Source organism: Procambarus clarkii, chromosome 22, assembly GCF_040958095.1.
Source record: "Procambarus clarkii isolate CNS0578487 chromosome 22, FALCON_Pclarkii_2.0, whole genome shotgun sequence".
Classification (NCBI taxonomy): Eukaryota; Metazoa; Arthropoda; class Malacostraca; order Decapoda; family Cambaridae; genus Procambarus; species Procambarus clarkii.
This window is the reverse complement of record NC_091171.1, coordinates 21,616,236-21,634,926: the sequence shown is the minus strand read 5'-3', so window position 1 is coordinate 21,634,926 and position 18,691 is coordinate 21,616,236. Positions and strand designations below refer to the sequence as shown.

Below are 18,691 nucleotides of genomic sequence, written 5' to 3'. Positions count from 1 at the left end.
TAACCTGCTCTCTGGTGTTGTCTTGACCTGCGCCTCTGGTGTTGTCTTGACTTGCAGCTTGGTGTTGTATTGACCCTGCGCTCTGGGTGTTGTCTGACCTGCCCCCCTGGTGTTGTCTTGACCTGCTCGCTGGTGTTGTCTTTGACCTAGCAGCCTATGCTGTTTGTCCTTGACCTGCTCTCTGGTGTTGTCTTGACCTTGCGCTCTGTGTGTTGTCTTGACCTGCTCTCTGGTGTTGTCTTGACCTGACATCTCTGGTGTTGTCTGACCTGCTCCTCTGGTGTTGTCCTTGACCATGCTCTCTGGTGTTGTCTTGACCTCGCTTCTGGTGTTGTCTTGACCTGCCCTCTCTGGTGTTGTCTTGACCTGCTCTCCTGGTGTGTGTCTTGACCTGCTCTCTGGTGTTGTCTTGACCTGCGCTCTGTGTTGTCTTGACTGCTCTCTGGTGTTGTCTTGACCTGCTCTCTGGTGTTGTCTTGACCTGCGCTCTGGTGTTGTCTTGACCTGCTCTCTGGTGTTGTCTTGACCTGCTCTCTGGTGTTGTCCTTGACCTGCTCTCTGGTGTTGTCTTGAACCTGCTCTCTGGTGTTGTCTTGACCTGCTCTCTGGTGTTGTCTTGACCTGCTCTCTGGTGTTGTCTTGACCTGCGCTCTGTGTTGTTGCTTGACCTGCCTCTGGTGTTGTCTTGACCTGCTCTCTGGTGTTGTCTTGACCTGCTCTCTGGTGTTGTCTTGACCTGCGCTCTGGTGTTGTCTTGACCTGCACCCTGGTGTTGTCTTGACCTGCTCTCTGGTGTTGTGTTGACCTGCACCCTGGTGTTGTCTTGACCTGCGCTCTGGTGTTGTCTTGATCTGCACCCTGGTGTTGTCTTGACCTGCTCTCTGGTGTTGTCTTGACCTGCACCCTGGTGTTGTCTTGACCTGCGCTCTGGTGTTGTCTTGATCTGCTCTCTGGTGTTGTCTTGACCTGCTCTCTGGTGTTGTCTTGACCTGCTCTCTGGTGTTGTCTTGACCTGCTCTCTGGTGTTGTCTTGACCTGCTCTCTGGTGTTGTCTTGACCTGCGCTCTGGTGTTGTCATGACCTGCTCTCTGGTGTTGTCTTGACCTGCTCTCTGGTGTTGTCTTGACCTGCACCCTGGTGTTGTCTTGACCTGCACCCTGGTGTTGTCTTGACCTGCTCTCTGGTGTTGTCTTGACCTGCTCTCTGGTGTTGTCTTGACCTACTCTCTGGTGTTGTCTTGACCTGCACCCTGGTGTTGTCTTGACCTGCTCTCTGGTGTTGTCTTGACCTGCGCTCTGGTGTTGTCTTGACCTGCTCTCTGGTGTTGTCTTGACCTGCTCTCTGGTGTTGTCTTGACCTGCACCCTGGTGTTGTCTTGACCTGCACCCTGGTGTTGTCTTGACCTGCGCTCTGGTGTTGTCTTGACCTGCACCCTGGTGTTGTCTTGACCTGCTCTCTGGTGTTGTCTTGACCTGCACCCTGGTGTTGTCTTGACCTGCTCTCTGGTGTTGTCTTGACCTGCACCCTGGTGTTGTCTTGACCTGCGCTCTGGTGTTGTCTTGACCTGCGCTCTGGTGTTGTCTTGACCTGCTCTCTGGTGTTGTCTTGACCTGCACCCTGGTGTTGTCTTGACCTGCTCTCTGGTGTTGTCTTGACCTGCTCTCTTGTGTTGTCTTGACCTGCTCTCTGGTGTTGTCTTGACCTGCGCTCTGGTGTTGTCTTGACCTGCGCTCTGGTGTTGTCTTGACCTGCTCTCTGGTGTTGTCTTGACCTGCACCCTGGTGTTGTCTTGACCTGCTCTCTGGTGTTGTCTTGACCTGCTCTCTGGTGTTGTCTTGACCTGCTCTCTGGTGTTGTCTTGACCTGATCTCTGGTGTTGTCTTGACCTGCGCTCTGGTGTTGTCTTGACCTGCTCTCTGGTGTTGTCTTGACCTGCTCTCTGGTGTTGTCTTGACCTGCACCCTGGTGTTGTCTTGACCTGCACCCTGGTGTTGTCTTGACCTGCGCTCTGGTGTTGTCTTGACCTGCCCCCCTGGTGTTGTCTTGACCTGCTCTCTGGTGTTGTCTTGACCTGCACCCTGGTGTTGTCTTGACCTGCACCCTGGTGTTGTCTTGACCTGCGCTCTGGTGTTGTCATGACCTGCTCTCTGGTGTTGTCTTGACCTGCTCTCTGGTGTTGTCTTGACCTGCACCCTGGTGTTGTCTTGACCTGCACCCTGGTGTTGTCTTGACCTGCTCTCTGGTGTTGTCTTGACCTGCTCTCTGGTGTTGTCTTGACCTGCTCTCTGGTGTTGTCTTGACCTGCACCCTGGTGTTGTCTTGACCTGCTCTCTGGTGTTGTCTTGACCTGCGCTCTGGTGTTGTCTTGACCTGCTCTCTAGTGTTGTCTTGACCTGCTCTCTGGTGTTGTCTTGACCTGCACCCTGGTCTTGTCTTGACCTGCACCCTGGTGTTGTCTTGACCTGCTCTCTGGTGTTGTCTTGACCTGCACCCTGGTGTTGTCTTGACCTGCGCTCTGGTGTTGTCTTGACCTGCGCTCTGGTGTTGTCTTGACCTGCGCTCTGGTGTTGTCTTGACCTGCTCTCTGGTGTTGTCTTGACCTGCACCCTGGTGTTGTCTTGACCTGCGCTCTGGTGTTGTCTTGACCTGCTCTCTGGTGTTGTCTTGACCTGTACCCTGGTGTTGTCTTGACCTGCTCTCTGGTGTTGTCTTGACCTGCTCTCTTGTGTTGTCTTGACCTGCTCTCTGGTGTTGTCTTGACCTGCACCCTGGTGTTGTCTTGACCTGCTCTCTGGTGTTGTCTTGACCTGCTCTCTGGTGTTGTCTTGACCTGCTCTCTGGTGTTGTCTTGACCTGCTCTCTGGTGTTGTCTTGACCTGCTCTCTGGTGTTGTCTTGACCTGGTCACCGAGGCCTGGGGAGCCGCCACACACTTGGCATCAACAAGCCTCCGCCAATCACAGATTCTATTGTCAAGCATTTACATGGCTAGACGAGCCCTGTTGTATAGAGAGTAGGGGAGAGGGAGAGAGAGAGAAGGGGAGAGGGTGTGAGAGAGAGAGAGGGGGGGGGGTAAAGCCCACTATAAGTAATCTCCAGAGATCACAGTGTATGTTGATAAAGACCGGTAACATTCTTCAAGAACTCACAGTAAACAAACAAGAACTCTGTGATCCCATGTCGCAGCTCAGCTACAACAGCTCACACTCACAGATACATACAGTCTTCCCTCTCTACCTTTCCGTTTCTTCTGGGGAATTGCGCCTTGTGTGTTACGACCGTATATATATATATATATATATATATATATATATATATATATATATATATATATATATATATATATATATATATATATATATATATATATATTTTAATTATTCGCACGTAAAAAGAAGTTGCAGATTTGAGGCACAGGAGCTGGGCCAGCCACAGGAGCTGGGCCAGCCACAGGAGCTGGGCCAGCCACAGGAGCTGGGCCAGCCACAGGAGCTGGGCCAGCCACAGGAGCTGGGCCAGCCTTCCACTGGCACAATCTATGTACTCATTCGTCTTCCATCGTGAAGGCGGAGCTCGCGTCAAAGACACGAAAGAAACACAAGTACAAATATGTAAATTAAGTTTGAAGAACAGTAATAGACAAACATGAAGGAAAAACATTACATTTTCGAAGCGTTTCGACACAAACACCTCCGTTTGTGACACATTCCTCCACCACTGCGGAGAACTGCCCGACAGATCACTGGAACATTATCTAGCACAGTGCACAGCTGTAAACCCAATAAGATTTAAATTTAGATTCAACAGAAGTTGTTAAACACGTGGGACAATCTCACTGAAGCGACCATACGAGTCATAAATACTCACACTCCGCCTAAGTAAAACAGAAACAAGAAACAAGTAACATTGGGCCAGCCAGAGGCTTAGGGCCCGCCCAGGAATATCCCTGAAAAAATAACTGGTTTAGGTTTAGCGCACATTGCGCACACTAGAAACGCACGCAATGAAATTTCCTTCGATTTCCTCCTGCACTTAAATATAAAAAATGGCGAAGATTTCTTGAATGCGGAACCTTGGAAGAGTCACCAACTTGCTTCAAAGATTTAGCCCATCGTCGTGGCTCCTATAACTGTAATTCTTGGCTTGACTGACTACCCGCTTCTTTAATAGTCACCAGCTCTCCACTTTTCCCATAACTTATTTTGAGCGTATAATTTTGTCGCGATAATGAGCAAATCTTCGGTGAAAGTGTCAGAGATGAGCTCAGCGCATCACGTTGGTGTTCTGGGTGAAAGTATCGCAAATCTATCTATCTATCTATCTATCTATCTATCTATCTCTCTCTCTCTCTCTCTCTCTCTCTCTCTCTCTCTCTCTCTCTCTCTCTCTCTCTCTCTCTCTCTCTCTCTCTCTCTCTCTCTCTCTCTCTCTTTCTTTCTTTCTTTCTTTCTTTCTTTCTTTCTTTCTTTCTTTCTCTCTCTCTTTCTCTCTTTCTCTCTCTTTCTCTCTTTCTCTCTTTCTCTCTCTTTCTCTCTTTCTCTCTTTCTCTCTTTCTCTCTCTTTCTCTCTTTCTCTCTTTCTCTCTTTCTCTCTTTCTCTCTCTTTCTCTCTTTCTCTCTTTCTCTTTTACCTACCTATCAGTGACTACGGGCAAGTGAGGTCTACCTCTTTACGCCCCCCACTAGGCTTGTTTTACCTATTGCGAAATAATGTAACTTGTCTAACGTGTGTGTGTACTCACTTATTTGTACTCATCTATTTGTGTCTGCAGGATCGATCATTGACTCTTGGATCCCGCCTTTCTAGCCATCGGTTGTTTACAGCAATGACTCCGGACCCCTTTCCCAATCATATCTTGCTTTAAAATTATGAATAGAGTTTGCTTCCACAACCTGCTCCTTAAGTGCATTCCATTTTCCCACTACTCTCACGCTAAAAGAATACTTCCTAACATCTCTGTGACTCATCTGAGTTTCTTCTTCCATCCATGTCCCCTCGTTCTGTTACTATTCCGTGTGAACATTTCGTCTATGTCCACGCTGTCAATCCCCCTGAGTATTTTATACGTTCCTATCATATCCCCCCGTCTCCCTTCTTTATTCTAATGTTGTAAGGTTCAGTTCCTTCAGGCGCTCTTCATACCCCATCCCTCGTAACGCTGGGACTAGTCTCGTTGCAAACTTCTGAACCTTTTCCAGTTAACTTATTTGTTTCTTCAGGTGGGGACTCCATGATGGGGCGGCATACTCTAAGACTGGCCTTACGTAGGCAGTGTAAAACGCCCTAAATGCCTCCTTACTTAGGTTTCTGAATGATGTTCTAACTGTTGCCAGTGTAGAGTACGCTGCTGTCGTTATCCTATTTATATGTGCCTCAGGAGTTAGATTAACAGTTACGTCCACACCCAGGTCTCTTTCTCGCGTCGTCACAGGTAGGCAATTCCTCTTTATTGTGTAATGTCCCTTTGGTCTCCTATCACCAAATCCCATTTCGATAACTTTATATTTTCTCGAGTTGAACTCCAGTAGCCATTTCTCTGACCATCTCTGCAACCTGTTCAGGTCCTCTTGGAGGATCCTACAATCCTCATCTGTCACAGCTCTTCTCATCAACTTTGCGTCATCCGCGAACATCGACATGTAGGACTCTACTCCTGTAAAAATGTCATTAACGTACATTAGAAACAGAATTGGTCCCAGCACCGATCCTTGAGGTACTCCACTCGTTACTGTTCGTCAGTCCGACTTCTCGCTCCTTACCGTAACTCTCTGGCTCCTTCCTGTTAGGTAGTTCCTTATCCATGCTAGGGGCTTTCCGCTTACTCCCGCCTGCCTCTCAAGTTTGAATAGCAGTCTCATGTGCGGTACTATATCAAAGGCTTTTTGGCAGTCCAGAAATATGCAGTCTGCCCAACCTTCTCTGTCCTGCCGTATCCTCGTTATTTTATCATAGACTTCCAAAAGGTTTGTTAGGCACGATTTCCCTGTCCAGAACCCATGTTGGTGTATGTTTACAATCCTAACGTTCTTCAGGTGTACAACCAGTCATAGTCTAATTATTCTTTCAAGTATTTTACAGGGGATGCTTTTACAGTGATGATTTTGGGTGATTTACTTGGGATGATTTTTGGGATGCTATTTTGCAGGGGATGTGGAAGGGTGTGTGTGTACTCACCTATTTGTGCTTTCGGGGGTTGAGGTCTGGCTCTTTGGTCCTGCCTTTCAACCGTCAATCAACAAGTGTACAGGTTCCATAGCCTATTGGGCTCTATCATATCTACACTTGAAACTGTGTATGGAGTCAGCTTCCACCACATCACTTCCTAATATGTGGGTGTGTGTGCGTGTGTGTGTGTGTGTGTGTGTGTGTGTGTGTGTGTGTGTGTACTTACCTAATTGTGCTTGCGGGGGTTGAGCTCTGGCTCTTTGTGTGTGTGTGTGTGTGTGTGTGTGTGTGTGTGTGTGTGTGTGTGTGTGTGTGTGTGTGTGTGTACTTACCCAGTTGTACTTACCTAGTTGTGCTTGCGGGGGTTGAGCTCTGGCTGTTTCGTCCCGTCTCTCAACTGTCAGTCAACTAATGTACAGGTTCCTGAGCCTATTGGGCTCTATCATGTCTACACTTGAAGCTGTGTATTCTCACACCACATCACTTCCTAGTGCATTCCATTTGTCTACTCAAATTATGTGTGTGTGTGTGTGTGTGTGTGTGTGTGTGTGTGTGTGTGTGTGTGTGTACTCACCTAGTTGTACTCACCTAGTTGTGCTTGCGGGGGTTGAGCTCTGGCTCTTTGGTCCCGCCTCTCAACCGTCAATCAACAGGTGTACAGGTTCCTGAGCCTACTGGGCTCTATCATATCTACACTTAAAACTGTGTATGGAGTCTGCCTCCACCACATTGCTTCCTAATGCATTCTCATTATGCATTATTCTCATTCTCGAGCTTATTCCTCTCAGTTCCGGGACGAGTCTGGTGGCATACCGCTGAATCTTCTCTAACTTTGTTTTGTGTTTAACTAGGTATGGACTCCAGGCTGGAGTTGCATACTCCAGGATTGGTCTTACATAAGTGGTATACAGGGTCCTGAACGATTCCTTACTCAAGTTTCTAAAGGCAGTTCTTATGTTGGCCAGTCTAGCATGTGCCGCTGATTATATTCTTGTGATGTGGGCCTCTGGGGACAGGTTCGGTGTGATATCAACCCCCAGATCTTTCTCTCTATTTGACTCTTGCAGGATTTCCCCTCCCAGATGATATCTTGTGTTCAGCCTCCTGCTCCCTTCGCCTAATTTCATCACCTTACACTTTCCTGAATTGAACTTTAGCAGCCATTTTCTAGACCATTCCTCCAGGTCATCCTGTAGTCTCTGTCTATTTTCATCCGTCTTGATTCTTCTCATAATTTATGCATCATCAGCAAACATTGAGAGGAACGAGTCTATACACTCCGGAAGATCGTTTACATATATTAGAAACAGAATGGGTCCAAGTACTGAGCCCTGTGGGACTCTGCTGGTGACATCTCGCCACTCTGATGTCTCCCCCTTTACCGTTACTCGCTGTTTCCTGTTGCTTAAGTACTCCCTTATCCCCTGGAGCATCTTACCTTTTACTCCTGCCTGTTGCTCCAACTTTTTTTAACAGTCTTGTGTTGTGTGCGCGCGCACACACACACACGTTACATAGCTATGTTTACTGAACTTCAACTCCAGTTCCTGGCTTGCAGGTTTCAGCCATAGCTTCATGGGATTCGACATCTATTGACTTTTAAAATCTCTATTCTTCCATTTGATTATACCAGCCTCTCAGGGGGAGGACGTGTCTGCCTCGTCCACCGCTGTTATGTTCACAGCTTCTCGGCTCCTGTCGTTGTGGCCAGACAAAATGTTGAGGACCAGCAGAATAAAATGCAAACTTTTGTTTTAAACAAGATGTGTGTTTTAAGGGCCAGACAAACCTCTGGCTACTGGAGGTGGCAAGAGATCAAGTAATATTGTGGAGAAGTCGATGGTGGTGGGGGGGGGGAGGGGGCGTGGCTGGGGGGGGGGAGGGGCGTGGCTGGGGGGAGGAGTGGTCAGCAGAGAGGGGGGAGGGGGAGGGAGGTGATGGGCGGGGAAGCATGAAAGATGACATAAACGGAGGAGACGGGGAATTAAGATCACATCGTATGATATAAATTGTTTCCAAAGGAGAAAGAGACAAATAAACAGACAGACAGAAACGGATAGCAAAAAGATAGGTACATCCAGACAGACAGAGACAGAGAGACAGTGGAAGCCAGGCACAGTCGACAGACAGAATAGCGAGAGTGAGAAAGCTGAATCATGTAGTTTTGAATACTTCACTCGCGCTCAGCTACTGTGTTGTCACTTATACTGAGTACGTCCACACATTTGTACACGTCAAACACAGCTCTCGCCTCCTCATGTTAAATATGCAGAAAACCCCAACAATAGCGCTCGTCTCGAGGGCGTGAGTCGGAGTTTCGTGGAGAATAGCGAAGCTGCCGAGAGCTTCCTAAGTATCCCCTTAACACTTTTCCATTTTCTTTAATATATCTACGATATTATTTTCAACCAGTTCCAGAGTATGGAGGCCGGTGACTATGCCTAACTTTGTTAAAATGACGAAGGTGGTTTTGAGCAGACAAACAGGAGGAGCATATTGGGCAAGGTTCTAATATTCGCTACTATCAATATGCTGTATTGGACCTATTAATCTTTGTTAGATTACCAATCAAGCTGTCAATGCAATCAATCAGAGCTACCGATGTGCTTGAATATACCTACTAATCTCTCAATTTTTTTGCAATGTACCTGTTATCATTTTATAAATTATTACTTGATAAATTCTGGTAGAATTTACTTACTTAAAATTATGTGTTAGATTAAGGACCTGCCTGAAACGCTGCGCGTACTAGTGGCTTTACAAGAATGTAAACACTATGCTATGTATCCTCACAAACCCCATGTACATTTTAAATATAAATAAATAAATATGTGGACTGACTCATCGAGGGGCCCCCTTGGTGTGAGTGTTGTGTGTACTCCTCACACCCATCCTGTGAGTGTTGTGTGTACCCATCCCAGGAGGTGGGCGTGGCCTGTACACACTCACCAGTACTTGTGAGTGAGGGGGGGGGGGGGCGTGGCTTGTACACACTCACCAGTACTTGTGAGTGAGGGGGGGGGGCGTGGCTTGTACACACTCACCAGTACTTGTGAGTGAGGGGGGGGGGCGTGGCTTGTACACACTCACCAGTACTTGTGAGTGAGGGGGGGGGGGCGTGGCTTGTACACACTCACTAGTACTTGTGAGTGAGTGGGGGGGGGCGTGGCTTGTACACACTCACCAGTACTTGTGAGTGAGTGGGGGGGGGGGCGTGGCTTGTACACACTCACCAGTACTTGTGAGTGAGTGGGGGGGGGGGCGTGGCTTGTACACACTCACCAGTACTTGTGAGTGAGTGGGGGGGGGGCGTGGCTTGTACACACTCACCAGTACTTGTGAGTGAGTGGGGGGGGGCGTGGCTTGTACACACTCACCAGTACTTGTGAGTGAGTGGGGGGGGCGTGGCTTGTACACACTCACCAGTACTTGTGAGTGAGGGGGGGGGCGTGGCCTGGACACACTCACCAGTACTTGTGAGTGAGGGGGGGGCGTGGGCTGTACACACTCACCAGTACTTGTGAGTGAGGGGGGGGGGCGTGGCCTGTACACACTCACCAGTACTTGTGAGTGAGGGGGGGGGGCGTGGCCTGTACACACTCACCAGTACTTGTGAGTGAGGGGGGGGGCGTGGCCTGTACACACTCACCAGTACTTGTGAGTGAGGGGGGGGGGCGTGGCCTGTACACACTCACCAGTACTTGTGAGTGAGGGGGGGGGGCGTGGCCTGTACACACTCACCAGTACTTGTGAGTGAGGGGGGGGGGCGTGGCCTGTACACACTCACCAGTACTTGTGAGTGAGGGGGGGGGCGTGGCCTGTACACACTCACCAGTACTTGTGAGTGAGGGGGGGGGGCGTGGCCTGTACACACTCACCAGTACTTGTGAGTGAGGGGGGGGGCGTGGCTTGTACACACTCACCAGTACTTGTGAGTGAGTGGGGGGGGGGCGTGGCCTGTACACACTCACCAGTACTTGTGAGTGAGGGGGGGGCGTGGCTTGTACACACTCACCAGTACTTGTGAGTGAGGGGGGGGGGGGCGTGGCCTGTACACACTCACCAGTACTTGTGAGTGAGGGGGGGGGGGCGTGGCCTGTACACACTCACCAGTACTTGTGAGTGAGGGGGGGGGGGCGTGGCTTGTACACACTCACCAGTACTTGTGAGTGCGGGGGGGGGGGGGCGTGGCTTGTACACACTCACTAGTACTTGTGAGTGAGGGGGGGGGGCGTGGCTTGTACACACTCACCAGTACTTGTGAGTGAGGGGGGGGGGCGTGGCCTGTACACACTCACCAGTACTTGTGAGTGAGGGGGGGGGGGCGTGGCTTGTACACACTCACCAGTACTTGTGAGTGAGTGGGGGGGGGGGGGGGCGTGGCCTGTACACACTCACCAGTACTTGTGAGTGAGGGGGGGGGCGTGGCTTGTACACACTCACCAGTACTTGTGAGTGAGGGGGGGGGGGCGTGGCCTGTACACACTCACCAGTACTTGTGAGTGAGGGGGGGGGGCGTGGCCTGTACACACTCACCAGTACTTGTGAGTGAGGGGGGGGGGGGGGCGTGGCTTGTACACACTCACCAGTACTTGTGAGTGAGGGGGGGGGGGCGTGGCCTGTACACACTCACCAGTACTTGTGAGTGAGTGGGGGGGGGCGTGGCCTGTACACACTCACCAGTACTTGTGAGTGAGGGGGGGGGGGCGTGGCTTGTACACACTCACCAGTACTTGTGAGTGAGGGGGGGGGGGGGCGTGGCCTGTACACACTCACCAGTACTTGTGAGTGCGGGGGGGGGGGCCTGAACACACTCACTAGTACAACGTTCAAAAGACTCACAAAAAGACATAAGGGAAGTGTTGGGTCAACACGGTGGTGTTGACTCTTGGGGGCATGTTGTGAGACCAGCCCCACCCACCTACTGTGTACTCCCTGCCCCTCCCCACCACCTACACCACTCTCCCACCTACTGTGTACTCCCTGCCCCTCCCCACCACCTACACCACTCTCCCACCTACTGTGTACTCCCTGCCCCTCCCCACCACCTACACCACTCTCCCACCTACTGTGTACTCCCTGCCCCTCCCCACCACCTACACCACTCTCCCACCTACTGTGTACTCCCTGCCCCTCCCCACCACCTACACCACTCTCCCACCTACTGTGTACTCCCTGCCCCTCCCCACCACCTACACCACTCTCCCACCTACTGTGTACTCCCTGCCCCTCCCCACCACCTACACCACTCTCCCACCTACTGTGTACTCCCTGCCCCTCCCCACCACCTACACCACTCTCCCACCTACTGTGTACTCCCTGCCCCTCCCCACCACCTACACCACTCTCCCACCTACTGTGTACTCCCTGCCCCTCCCCACCACCTACACCACTCTCCCACCTACTGTGTACTCCCTGCCCCTCCCCACCACCTACACCACTCTCCCACCTACTGTGTACTCCCTGCCCCTCCCCACCACCTACACCACTCTCCCACCTACTGTGTACTCCCTGCCCCTCCCCACCACCTACACCACTCTCCCACCTACTGTGTACTCCCTGCCCCTCCCCACCACCTACACCACTCTCCCACCTACTGTGTACTCCCTGCCCCTCCCCACCACCTACACCACTCTCCCACCTACTGTGTACTCCCTGCCCCTCCCCACCACCTACACCACTCTCCCACTGCAAACTCCACGTACCACCGAGACCAAGTGTTCATAGTCCCCATCCCTCTCTCTTCCTCCCCCATCCTTCCCAAACCCTTTGGACATCAAACCGAGTTCACGGTAAGCTTTTACCGAGGTCTCCCGTCAAAGGTCGAATTACTATATATATATTTACAATCACACACAATCAACATATTATTGAACATCCCGTGTGATAACCCAGCCCGTCCTCCTAAGGTTTCTCAGCGTCAAGAAAACGGTACATTTAAAGTGCCTTTATCCTAACCTGCCTGAGGACCCAAAACAGAAAACGAGACAGTATGTCACTTTCGCGAGCCGCTTCCATTTTCAAGTACAACAATTTTTGCCCTAATGCAATGCATACGCTCGAAATTAGAGTTTCTTTGTAGGTGGACAGGGTGGTTAACCACACATTTTTTTCTGTACAGTCAATAGTATACCAAACACACACACACACAAATACAAACAAATACTGTTACACCTACTTACAAATAGATAGACATGACTCATAATAAAGAAGCTACAAATAGACATTCCGACAAATCGACAAAAGTTAAGTCTTGGTGAAACATTCTTCTCTCTTTCCAGAATATCATCAACCGTTCTGTTGTGACACATCCAGGCTATTTGTTCAGGAACAGTCCTTATCTCAGTGTTTATATATATATTAATCAACGGACACTCAAGAACATAATGGGTGAGGGTGTGAGACCTTAACATACCACATAGTTCACACTTGGTGTCATTATCATAAACACATATTCCATATTGCCAGTAATATTTATACCCAAGCCTGAGCCGCATGTACACAGAGTCACTCCAAGCCTTTTTCCTTTTATTATAAGTGAAATCGGTGTTTTGACTCACATGTATTGTTGGAGGGTTTGCCTTCCCTCATATATTATGCCTCTCCTCGCCACTTCTGCCTGTGCCTGAATATTTATTATTTTGCCTTTTATTTGTCTCATGATTAAAACACAATGTGTTTTAAAACACAACTTGTGGTGTTGATGTGGCGAGTTTGGCCAAGTCATCCGCCACCTCGTTGAGCACTATTCTAACATGAGATGGAATCCACATGATTTTCTCTTTGTGACCTTTCAGCTGTATGTCATTTATTCTTGTTATACAATCCTCCATCCTATATTCTTATTTGGTTTTCTCTTCACATATAACTAAGCATAACTTGTGGCAGTCTGCTCCAAGTATATTAAGATTGGTTTGAATTTTGTTAGCAAAGATTCCTTGAAATCTCTGACGAATAAGACTGTCGTCAGAATATATGATCTGTGATACTTCATTCTATTAAGGGAGGGAATTATCCGGGGGTAAAGCGCTGTCATTTTCATTCTATTGGATAAAGTGGGCTTAAAGCTTCCCCTTTGGCGGGTACCTAACTGAAACATCCTGTCCTCTGACGGGTATCCCTGGTAACGCCCCGACCTTCTCTCCCTTGTAGATAATCGTGTAACCAATTTATCAATGTTTCTGGTATTCCCAGATTGGCAATTTTGTACAAAGTTACCTCTCAATTGGCTTTATTCAAATGCACGTTGTAGACCAACAACTGTTCGACAGTTGTCCTTGTCATTAGACAAACACTTTATGAGACAGTCCGCAGCAGTTTCACTCTTAATAAAACCAAAGAGGACATGGACATGTTATCTCCTACACGGTACAGTAACCTCTCCAAAAACTTCCTCTCCACCAAAAACAGGATGTTAAGGATACAGGCTTGTAACCTCCAATTGAGAACATAATGGACAAAATGTTGCTATGAACGGCCAGTGTTCCACGAGGCTTCTCTACCTCCCCCTCCTCCCCCCCTGGGGCCGCCCCACAAGTCTCTTGGCCGCTCCCCCCCCCCCCCTTGCACCACCCACTTTGTGAATCACTTGCCCTACATCAACGACAAATCTTCCCCAGGATGCAACCCACAGCAGTTGCCTAAATCCCAGGGAACCTGTAGCTAGTGCTAGGTGAACAGAGGCATCCGTTGGAAGAATACGTGCCCCAGAAATCTCGCCCTGCTTGGGACTCGGACTCTGGTCCCCATGAGTTGTGAGCTGACCACGATAAGTGTTTTATGTTTATATATATAATATTTTTACTCTTCTTTTTAGTCTTCTCTACGTTTTGAGAGCTCTTGAGACGGTGCCAATAATGTAGGTGCTTCATCAGGTCAGTGTGTGCTGTATATGTTCTCTGAATTCCCTCTATTCCAAAAATCTCTCCTGCTATGAACGCAAAAGTGAGTACTGACCAAAACCAAAAGGCACAAGCGTTTTGAAAAGTTAAAGCACTGTGGTGGAACCCCTGGATGCGAAGGTTCTCATAATCCACCCCATAATTGTCCTGGCTGGTGACAGTTGATTTGTTGTGTTTACTAAACATCAAACCATCTGACGTCACTATTCCTGGACTGTTTACATGTGGTTTTCCTTCTAGGAAGAGATCTGATTGCATCTCGTGTCCTGTATTCGTTTACCTTTGTCATTCATTAATACCATACTTAACTATTTACGATATTATCACCGTTAAGTCATATTATTTTCTACGGCCCAGTCAAAGGAATCATACTCCTTTCTCATCTGAAACCATCACACCAATTCAAGAAAATCAGATCTCAGCAGCTTACGTTCAGTCTTCCTAACACGACCAGCGGAGGCGGCCAGGTGAGCACGCCAGACTACCATTGACAAGATACATATGCTCATATTTTAATATTTTCTTCTTTTCAGATTGCTTGGCAATGTCGACAGTGATGCGCCTCCGCTGCCGACGTCCCGCCCACCTCCGCCGCCCACACACCCACCCCCGCCCGTGCCACCCCATGGCCAGCTCATGCCTCAGCCTCCCCAGCAGCCCCTGCCTCCTGTGCCTGGCCATCGGCAGGAGGAGACCATGTACCAGCAGGAGTTTCTCCCTCAGGCGCCAGGGACATGCACCCTGCCCAGGAGGGGGATTGTCAGGGAAGACCCTAACGGCCGTTTCAGGTCCCCCTCCAACCCCCCGCCAGCCTCCCGTCAGCCCCCGCCTTACTCCAGACACCAGCCTCCAGAGCCCATCAGGAGGCCCCGCGGACCCTATCAGCCTCCGCCGCCTCCCAAATTTGACGCCAGAGACCCTAGAGAGTCCCGAGAGCGAGACATGCGAGATCTCCACGGCGGCAGGGAACCCCGAGAGAGAAATCCCAGAGACATTCGAAATTCGCGCAATCTCGAGGACATGAGAGAGACAGATTTCAGAGACACTAGAGACCCGAGGGAGAGAGATGGGAGAGATCAGTGGGAAGGAAGGGATTTCCGAGGACCACATGATGCCAGAAACCAGCAAGAGTCCAAGGATTTGCTGGATACCTCTCACTTCCGCGAGATCCGCGAGTCTTGGGAACGCCGCAACTCTGGCGTGCCTCGAGGCGTGCCGCAGGAGGACCACCTCAGTGGCTCCTCCCTCCCTCGCCAAAACTACGAGTCGTGGGCGCCTAAGAGTAACCGGTGGTCGACTCGTGAGTTGGACTCAGGGTTCGACTCCCTCAACTCTCCGGCCATGGAAAGTGGGCCACGATCACTTGACTCCTCAGCTGGGCGTAACGGGCGTCTGATGGCTGCTCCTGGGACTAATTCTGACCAGGTTTCATACTCACAGTCGACAGAAGACTTGCTCAACGCCTCCAGGACCTCACCGGTGTCCGTCTCCTCCGCTACCTCTTCTGTCTCCTCCACACCCGTCCAATACCCGACAATTCGACCTGCTAAACAGCCTTGTGTAACCGGCGCCTTACACACTCATCCCTCACCACACAGCTCGCCTCACCCTGGCAGCGGGTCACCTCACGGCCCTCCTCATCACCACTCACTGTCAGCAGGGCTCCCGCGCCCTGCGTCACCCGAGGGGGCGCTGCTCTCCGACAGCGTCTACCCTCAGCATGACACTCAGCCCCGCTATGCCGAGATCCCGGACGTCACCGAGCCTAGAAAAATTGAAGAGCGGCTGAACCACCGACTCTCTCGCGATTTGAGAGACATGAGAGATGTGAGAGAGATAAGAGATAGTAGAGAGTTGAGGGAGACCAAGAGAGACCCAAGAGAACAACGGGAGATGAGAAACGGCAGTGAGCCCAAAGGTAATAAAGATGCGAGACAGTCTAGGGAAGTGAGAGACACGAGCTTACCCAGGGATTTCCGAGAGTCCAGAGCCTCCTACATAGAGGTGCGGGAGGAGAGACTCGCTCGTGACGGAGAGACGAGAGGCTTCCGGGAACTGTCAGTAGACGTCGAGGATCACGACGGCCCAGAGTCTCGTCAGGAGAGAGCTAAAGGTCGGCGGGACTCCCGTCTGTACGGAGGGGAGCGCCCCGAGGGATCCAAGGAGGTCAGGTTCACCAGTGACCCCAGTGACGGACTTCGGGTTCGCGACGTTCCGGTCTTGGAGCGTCGGGACAGAGACGGGGACGGCGCAGACGGACTTCAGGTGACAGAGGAACGGCGTGCGTCCTCCCACCCAAGGGACGGCGCCATCCAGCAGCAGGAGTCCCGACGTGGCGACGGCTGCACGTCCTCCTCCCCGTCAGTATCCTGGATGGAGTGGACTCAGCAGCTGCAGGTGAGGACGGCTGACCCCACTCACATGGCCAGGTTTTCACTACTTTCTAAACCATATATTTTGTTAAACTTATTTTGCATAATACGGTAAATAGGTAATAATTTTGGCCAAGTATTGTTGCACATGAACGTCATAAAAATATTTAATTATATTCATGCTTATAGATAATTGAAATGTTAAATGTGCTGAAAAATAATTTGTTTAAACTTCATGGTACACTTTGACAAATCATATGAAATATAACATAATTTCCCCCCCTCCCCCACACACACACAGGCGTATGTAGCGTGGGTCAACTCCCAGCTAAGGAAGAGAGGTCGGCCGCTGGTCGCAGACTTGAGGAGAGACCTGCAGAGTGGCGTCGTGTTTGCTGACCTCATAGAAATCATATGTAAGCTGACTATTAGGGACTGTTTACCTGTTACGGGGTAGTCGAGTATTTGAGGTAGTTATCTACCTGAGGAAGTCAGGTATTAGGGGTAGTCATGTAGGAAGGTGGATTTCATTTTGTTCTTTAAACTACAAAGCTTGGCAGTAAATAAAAAATCCCAGTCTTCATACGGTATGAAGCTCGTTCCCACCAGATACGGTCTATTTTGTGTCATCCTTCCCTGACTACACCAAAATAAGTATGAAAATTACTTTTCATATGTTGACTAAACCACACACCACAAGATGAGGAGACCACGACGTTTCGGTCCGTCCCGGACCATTATCAAGTCCATTGTGTTGAGCCGAGGGAGGCACAACTATAATAGGACTAATAAATAATAAGACTCCCTCACTCTTGCCTTACTTATGCCCAAGCCTCACTTGTCTCATCACAGTCGACCTCATAATCGTCCAGGATGGACCGAAACATGGTCGTCTCCTCGTCTTCTGGCGTGTGGTTTGGTCAACATATCTACAGCCACGTTGTGACTCATCGTCTGCATGACTTTTCATACTTATAAGCTACCTGGGGTCCCAGTAGTACAGTTGGGTTCGTTCTCGACGCACAATCGAGAATTCCAGGTTCGAATCCCAGACGGAACAGAAATGGTTGGACACATTCCTTTCACCTAATGTACCTGTTCACTTAGTAGTAAGTAGGTACTCAGGAATTAGTCGGCTTGTTGTAAGGTTGCATCCTGGGCGGGGTCAGTAATTCAACCTGGGGGGGGGGAAGGCCTGCAATAAAAGCCTAACGTGTTAACATGAATGAATACACTCTGGCTTCATGTCCCCAGATACAATGAATGATTATTGTAAACTTACTTTAGTGGATGACAGTAAAGCTACAGATTCCGCCAAGTTTGTGCAATGGACAACAAGAAACCATATGACGTTCAACGGTGACAAATTCCAATTATTTTGGTCTGGGAATAAACGAAAACCCAAGAGAACATAACACAAGACAGCGCTCGTAGAAAAAAAAACTGATCGTTAAAAATTATGTCATAATATTTTGTTTACGTTTATAGTTTAGACAAGAGAACAAGAGCGTAGCAACAGCCAGGATCATGACAGATTGCATTATAAGAACAATCGAAACAATGGCTGCCACATCCTTGATGCAACTACATATTACACGACGTAATGAACCTGAGCGGACCAAGAACGGCATCACCTCTTCTCTGTTCAGAAGTGTGGCTTGGGTGTCTAACTTTCACCAACTGTTCAAAACACTGGTGCTATTTAGAATGGAAATAATGTTGGCAGTCCTCGCGTCTCCTCTTAAGGCAGACGAGGCAGTAGAACTAAACAACGAACAGACGGTCCTTGAGTGCTGCCATACAATTATAGAAACCAACCTGTCCTTCAAAAACAATACTTATTACGACTATTGGTCGAACGGACAGAAATGGACTTTTGAACCCAGAAAGACCACGTTCTGTATTATTAATTTTGTATAGGGATCGAGAAAGAAGTTAAACGAATTTTAACTTTGCAATATATGTACTAAAAAAGGCCTAAGATTGCCTAGGATTGATTATGTAGGCCTAGAACATGTTAGGATGTATACATACAGTTGCACTTTTTAAAGAGTGTCATTTGGAATATTCTAATAGTTCAAAAAAGTGAAAGATTTGGGCATCAACAGACCATTTGTGTACGTTCGACCAATATCTTCTATAAGCCCCATCATTTTTTAAGCGGATGAGCTGGTGAAACAAACCATTCGCAGCACTCGTGTATTCAGAGCTTCTCATCTTCAGAGCACTCATATATTCAGAGCGTCTTACCTTC

At 49.3% G+C, this 18,691-nt stretch overlaps 1 protein-coding gene across 2 annotated transcripts in view; it reads left to right on the top strand.

Annotated features, from left to right (window-relative positions):
• LOC123757603 (uncharacterized) overlaps window positions 1–18,691 on the top strand; it is a 278,070-nt gene that overhangs the window by 174,117 nt on the left and 85,262 nt on the right. For both annotated transcript variants that reach the window (XM_045741411.2, XM_045741419.2), the window contains 2 exons: window positions 14,599–16,462; window positions 16,739–16,853. In XM_045741411.2, the coding sequence (XP_045597367.1) occupies window positions 14,599–16,462; window positions 16,739–16,853 (1,979 nt within the window). The remainder of the gene's footprint in view (window positions 1–14,598; window positions 16,463–16,738; window positions 16,854–18,691) is intronic.